The sequence below is a fragment of the Ctenocephalides felis genome, unplaced genomic scaffold (genome assembly GCF_003426905.1).
Source record: "Ctenocephalides felis isolate EL2017-DRISC unplaced genomic scaffold, ASM342690v1 CF-g0.4_SCAFFOLD_00682, whole genome shotgun sequence".
NCBI lineage: Eukaryota > Metazoa > Arthropoda > Insecta > Siphonaptera > Pulicidae > Ctenocephalides > Ctenocephalides felis.
The window spans coordinates 18,297-26,063 of record NW_020536836.1 but is presented as its reverse complement, the minus strand read 5'-3'; the positions used below and the strand labels follow the sequence as shown (position 1 = coordinate 26,063).

Here is a 7,767-nt window from a genome sequence, read left to right as displayed (position 1 = left end):
GACTTTTCAGATGACCTGATTGTGTAAATTTCTTTTTGCATATATTTCATTCATGGGGACGTACCGCACTGTGTATCAGCATGTGACTTTTCAGATGACCTGATTGTGTAAATTTCTTTTTGCATATATCGCATTCATGGGGACGTACCCCACTGTGTATCAGCATGTGACGTTTCAGACTACCTGATAGTGTAAATTTCTTTTTGCATATATCGCATTCATGGGGACGTACCCCACTATTGCAAACGTCACATTCATAAGTTGATGTTTCAACTAACTCCTGTTTGACTTCTTCTTCAATTGTAACCTCAGAATTCATGAATCTTTCTAAACACGTATCACCATCTTCAGAACACGATTCAGATTTAACAGTAACATCATGATCATCAAATCCATCCTCCATTTCGAGTTTAATGTCTTCTGGTGAATATTCTGGTGGTTCAATTTTAATTGCCTGATCATTCATAGACATAATTGTTTCCTCCGACATGGCTAGTGCTAAAACTAAAATGTTTAAATAAGTTAGCCTTACAATAAAAGCTTGACAGAAAATATGTTACAATAAATACTGACATTCATGTGCACTGAGCATTAATTTTGATAAATATGTTATTATAATAATGCTCACTACGTTTGTTTTATATAAAAGTAGTTATATAATTTATTTTAGGCAGTTTTTTTTGAGATGATATATTTAATAATTTAGAACTTCAAAATAGTAAGTAAAACATATGGGTATTTCGCATCGAGGTCTCTTTGCTTGACAAATATTGAATGAATCTAAAAAAAATTGTAAAATCGATTTAACATTATAAAATAAATTATAATGTTGTATTATTTTATATTGTTGACAATCTCTACTCATTGTTTTATCTAACATATTGCAGAATAAATTAAAATAAAAAATAACTGTTTTGATTGTAAATTTTTGTAAGAATGATTCAACACTATAATATAATTTAAAATCAAATTATGATGTTATCCCTATATTACATTTTTTTGTATCAACATTGAGACATTTAGTTATATGCTTGTCATAGTATCATCATTGAAATAGTAAATCAAAATTATAAAAATTAAAACATACCTGATTCAGATAACTACACAAAATCACCTGATGTTCACAAATGCCTATATCAAATCATTTCTGATAACATCCCTGTAATAAGAATAGTAAGGTTATTATTGGGCAAATGGTTATTGAATTAATGTTTATTGAATTGAAAATCAGTGATTTCATGTATCAACATGAGACATTTAGTTATATGCTCGTCATAATTTCATCATTTAAAGAGTAAACCAAAAATATAATAATTATAATATGGTAACATAAGATAAGAGTGAGAAATAAAATAGAATACAAAATAATGGAAAGTTTTCCATTGTAATGATATCCATATAATTGTCATAAAATAAAAACAAACTAGTTGGTTTGGTATTTAGCCTTGGGGCAAGTAACATGAACTTCCCGATATGTGAAAATAATCGACTTAATCAAAAAAAAATATGTAAATAATATACTTCATCAATCCTACTTAAAAAAAAAAACGATAATAATTTTAGCAAAGTTTGACAATTTTTTAAAATTAAACTACTTGTCGTAAGGCCGTAATATTGTAGTAAGTTCTATAAGACCATGATGTATATCGCCAAAAAACGTTTGGAGAAAACGTCGATTTACGGCAAAAAATCTGTTCACATACACACACACACACACATACACACACACACATACTTTTCCAAATTTGGTCTCATTCGATTCAGAATGGTTTGAAACGTCGAGAAAACATAAAATTAGCGATTCGGATTTTTTGATGAAAACATAAACTTCTCCTTCGGGAATAATTGTAATAAATCTGCTTACGTAATACTTGAACGATCCCTGACTAACTGAAATAGAATTTCATGTTAATATAATACATATAAAATAACAACAACAACTATTTGTTTTACGACGAGATTCTTTATTTCAATTTAGGTGTTGTCTTCTCAAGTTTCAGAATTCTTACTTTCTCGATCATTTTTATATTTACAAACATGGCGACCACATGAAGTTCGTTCCGCCCTGGCGCGAATTTTCAAAATTGCTAACATTATTTTGTTTTTTCCTTTTCTTTATCATATTTTTTATCGAATTTATTATAAAAACTATATATTCTCTTATCATTTATAAAAAATTTCTTACTTACCAATCTTTCCTTATTTGTTATTTCTTCTTCTTTCATTTCTACTTTTTCTCCTTGGGGTAAATAAATTATTTTATGTATTTTCTTTCTCTTGTTATTTTTAAATTCATCAAAATGTGTTAAAATCCACGACAAAAATAGAATCGGATATTTATAAATTATTATATGTAATAGTTTATAAATTATTTATATACATAATTAACTCTTTTATTCCTACAAATAAAATAAAGAAATTTAATATTTCTTTTCTTTTAAAAAATTTATTAAATATTTTTTTAAAAAATTATTCAAATAACTTTTAACTTAAAAAATAAATATAATTATAAATTTCAATTTTATTAAAAATTAAAAAATAACTGTTTATTAAAATTCTAGGCTTTCTTTATCAGACATTTATTTTTTTTAAAACAGACATATTAATTAAAATACTTAAAACACTCTAAATAAGGAATATACATCTTAGTTTTTTTAATGTAAAATAGTTTATAGGTTGATTTATTTATAATGTATTAAACAAACTAACAATTTCCAGAAAAAATTAATTGTTAATTTGTAGACAAAAATACTAATTATTTAAAAATTGCAGAACTTAATCTTCCCATGTGGTCGCCCACCATAGTACTATTAAGCTCTCACAGGAGTTATATATATTAATAATATATACATTTACTTATTCAATCATATAGCATAAGCATATTTTATAATCTTAACTTCCAATTATATACAACAATAAGATATATATTTACCATTCATCAATATGTTTTATAATCAAAGTGTCCTAGACTAAATATGTAACCATATAGGACGCGCTCTGATTTTCATTTGGGATTCTTTAATTAACATTCAAATACAATATTATTAATTGTATAATTTTATTATAATAAAGTATTAAAATATAATGATGTAATTGTAATAAAGTGAAATAATATTATTTTTATATAAAACCTACGTTATAAAAATATAACTGGCGCAGCCGGTAGGATATAACTCAGGCATCCATCGAGGAAACCATTGATTTTAATCATTTAGAGTTATAAACTGAATAAATTGTGCAACAAGTGTGAATCGAGTGAATCACAAACGAATCGTTATTGACGAGAAAAAGCAAAAGCCACCACAAGAGGTGAGTGAGACAATTTAATTAGAATTAAGAAGAAATAAATTGATAGATCCCCTTACCTATCCTTAGAACCGAATCCTAAAGATAAGTAATACAATTTATTTTCAATACAGTTTTTCAAAGATTTTTGTTAAAAGAAGTTACGAACCATTTCAATAAATTATAATTCCGCGTATGAGAGTTAGTTTATGGAAGTGGTAGTGACTCTGAATTAGAAGGTTTAATAAAAAAATTAACAGAAATGTCTTTACAAACGTACCAAAATTCGATCATGTTCTGATTGATACCATCCCACATTACGGAGGTAACCCCTCAGAATTAAATTCTTTTATATTAAGAATAAGAGAGATTAAAAATAGATATTATGACAGGGCGAATACATCGTGTGTTCAGAATGAAATAATACGAAGCGCGATTTTAACAAAATTACATGATAGAGCAAAACTAGCAGTAGAAAACGCAAATGCAAGAGAAATAGACGACGTGATAACAGTTTTAATTACTAAATTTTCTGACCAACGTGATGATACATCTATTTATTTTGACTTACATAATATGCGCCAAGGACCGAACGAAACCGTGTACGAATTCTATGAAAGATTTGAAGAATTAATAAGCATTTATAATAATTATACATGTCTTCACGTAACAAATGCTGATATTTTAAACGACCGTTGCGATAGATTTCATAAAAGTGCTTGTTAAATATTCATATTAACAGTAGCGCCATCTAGTTCTTTACTATGTACTAAGTGAATATTTTTTAGGTTTTATATATTGGTACCATTGTGAAATTATTCTAGATTCTTTTTATATCCGTTTTTAGGATTCATTCTGAATTGAGCCGTGAGAGAATAAAGTAGTAATTTTGATAGTAAATATGTGTTTCCTTTTATAAGTGTTTAATATTTTATAACTTTATACATTGGTCCTTACCGACGGTGTTAAAATAAAAATAATCAGTGCCAAACTACAGTCCACATACCAGAACAAAAAGGAGCCTTTCGCTATCATAAACAAAAACACACAGGCCGATTGCAGCAAACTACCACGAGGACGACGCAGAGATTGGATAGCAAAACCACGAGGTATTTATAAACCATCTTGAGCATTGTTAAAACTTATGTATGTTTAATAATACCCTAGGGCATAGGTAAAATAATATTCGGGTTATATAGCATCCTTAACACGCGGTCATAATTCGGGTATAAAGCACAGAATCAATCACAAGAGTACATTCAAGGTGATATTTATTTGGTTAGTTTTAATAGCAACCAATTGAAAATATTGGACGAAGTCTCTTCCATTTATATTTAGCATAAAAAAGTGATATTTTGGGTCAGTTTTATTGGCGGCCAGTAAAAATAGCACAAAGAAGCTAATTCAACAAAATGAAGGTCAAAGCCTTGATTAATCAAAGGGCGGAAATAAAATCTAAAATGATTATTATCCGAAAATATGCAATAAATTTCAAATCCGGCGATAGTATTCTAGGGCTAATTTATCGCAAAGAAAAGCTAATAGAGAATTTTAAACAGCTGGAGAAAATTAATAGAAAATTAAATTTGCTACAACCAGGACAACATGCCGAACAGTTCGAAATTTTGTTCAATTTGCATTTTGATGTTTTAGCTAGCATAGAGGAACATTTAGGGAACAAAGCAACACTACAATTAGGACATAAGCCTGACTTAGTCCCAGACATTGTTGCAAGATTAGATGATGATTCTGATTATTCAGATACCGAGAGTATATTCGATGACACAGATTTTGAAAGTTCTGATTGTGAATCTTATGACTCTGAATATGAAGATGAACTGGAAGATGAGGTGGAATCTCTTAACAGTAGTAATATTTTATTTGAAGATGAGGTAGGATTTCTCCACAGTAGTAATGTTTCATGTGAAAAGGAAACAAACCCACAGATCACAGAATATTCAATGAGCAGCAGTTTTATGAAAGAAACGAGCAGTCATCAGTTCTTGAATCTAAAATTGAAAAGATGTATAATTATTATAATGATACCGAAATTGATACACTTGAGGGTGAAAAAATTGTAGAAAATCTATATAATGCAGATGTTTTATTTCAGTATGCAAAAGAATTGGAACAGAGTCAAATTAAAACCAAAACAACTTCGAACAATGAGCAAGGATCATCCCTTGACTTTGAAGATTTGAAAGTTAAAATAGTCTCGTCCTTAATTCTTTTTGTTGATACGAGAGGACTTCTACGAGTAGGTGGGAGACTAGGCCAATCACTGATATACTCGCAAAAACATCCAATAATTCTTCCAAGGAGACATTACATAACACGACTGCTGTTGCGACAGGAGCATGTAAGATTATTACATGCTGGTACTCAAGCCATCTTGATTAATATACGGCAAAAATACTGGCCTATAAATCGAAGAAACATCATCAAAGGAATAATCAAAGAGTGCACAATATGTAGGCGCTTTCAAGCAGCACAAAGTCAACAGCTAATGGGATCGTTACCTGCTGATCGAGTGACAAGTAAAAGACCGTTTCTTGCTGTAGGTGTGGATTATGCTGGTCCCATTGAGTTGAGAGCGAGCCGACTGCGCAAAGCACCAAGAATAAAAGCGTACATAGTGGTATATATTTGCATGTCCACTAAAGCAGTACACTTAGACTTAGTCACGGAATTATCAACTGCAGCCTTTTTGGATTCATTGAAACGCTTCGTGTCACGAAGAGGTGTGTGCCAAACCATATACAGTGATAATGGAACCAACTTCGTAGGCGCCAGTAATGAATTAGATAGACTCTATAAGTATTTTAAAAATAATATTAATAAGAAAGAACTCATTGAGAGTGTGTCAACCATTGGAATAACATGGAAATTTATACCGTCACATGCACCCCATTTTGGAGGACTATGGGAACGGAACATTAGAACAATGAAGCATTATTTAAATAGGGTTATTGGTTCAACCTGTTTAATTTATGAAGACTATTTAACTTTCTTGAATCAAGTAGAAGCCATAATGAATTCAAGACCCATTATCCCATTAAATGATGATAGCACCGATTCTGTGTTTTTAACCCCTAGTCACTTTCTTATAGGTGATATTATGACTGCTATTCCTGAACCCGTAGTAGATCGTACTGCCCTAAGAAATAAATTAAACATACATAGACAGCTAAATGCGATGAGAGATAGGTTTTGGACCTTGTGGTCCACGTCATATTTAGCAGAGCTACAGAAGCGGGCAAATGGACAGCATCCTTGGACAACCTAGCAGTTGATATGGTAGTCCTAATAAAAGAAGACCATGTCGCACCATTACACTGGCCAGCAGGTCGGATAGTCAGCGTCACGAAGGGCAAAGATGGCAAGGTTTGGGTGGCCACAGTCAAAACCACTCAAGGATTATATGTGCGACCTATTGTGAAATTGATACCTCTAATTGATATAGACAATAATTAAGTGTGTGAGTCTAGCTTATTAATGAAATGAGATATTTAAGACTAATTTTTTAAAACCAATAAATAAATTTAACATTAGAATTAGGTTAAGTTGACACATTATTGAAGTTTAGTAAACTATGTCAATATGATAAAATATAAAATTCATATTATACTTAGCTGTCAAATGAAATACCTAGCACTAAGTTTGTATATATATCTTAGTCTAAATTAATGTAACTAAAAATGTATTATTATAGTTATTTGCTTGTGACATTGTATTGGCTATGTGCGAAGGCATGGAAGGGGAAGTCAAATCGACCGAAGCGTTCGTAGTGGCTAACTTGAAGCACTAGAAGGGGCTATTATAAACAAAAACACATAAAATATTTATTTATTTCAAATTTAAATAAGATAATTAAAAATGAGCCACCATATCTGTTGTGTAGTGGGTTGTAGAAATACCAGCAGAAAAAGTGACTGCAAATTCTATACATTTTGTACAGCTAAGTGGAAAGAAAATCAACGGGAAAAGTGGATCGCAGCGGTTAGAAGAATAAAGTAAGTATCATAACCTTATTGTTATAAAAATACCATTTGGAGTATTATGAATAGTTGTAAAATTGTTATGTTTAGCAAAAAGAAAAATTATAAGTCAATAAATTGTTGTATTATCAAAATTTAATGCTTACTAAAAAAATGTTTTGTAAAACAATGTAATTAATACAAGCCTGAAATAATAAAAAATACATATTTATATATTGTATATTGATTATGTATAACTATTATTTATATATTAATTACATTTTATTATATAATAATTGTAATTTTATGATTAAAAGAAAAATAAAAGTTATCACATAGCGAAAAAATGTTTATTTTGCAAACAGTTTAATTAATACAATGCTGAAATTATGCGAAATATATATTTGTAGTGTTGATGGATCACCGTGGGTTCCCAAGCCCTATGATCGCATTTGCAGTGAATCGGTCGAGGTATTGAGTCCTACCTACTGGTCAACAATATTTC

General features: G+C 29.9%; 1 protein-coding gene across 1 annotated transcript; it reads left to right on the top strand.

The window, feature by feature from the left end:
- The first annotated feature begins 3,941 nt into the window (after positions 1 to 3,941).
- On the top strand, positions 3,942 to 6,571 carry LOC113367289. The gene is made up of 3 exons (XM_026608910.1): positions 3,942 to 3,951; positions 4,939 to 5,177; positions 5,399 to 6,571. Exons 1-3 carry the CDS (start codon positions 3,942 to 3,944, stop codon positions 6,569 to 6,571), a joined length of 1,422 nt encoding a protein of 473 aa, XP_026464695.1.
- Positions 6,572 to 7,767: the final 1,196 nt, after the last annotated feature.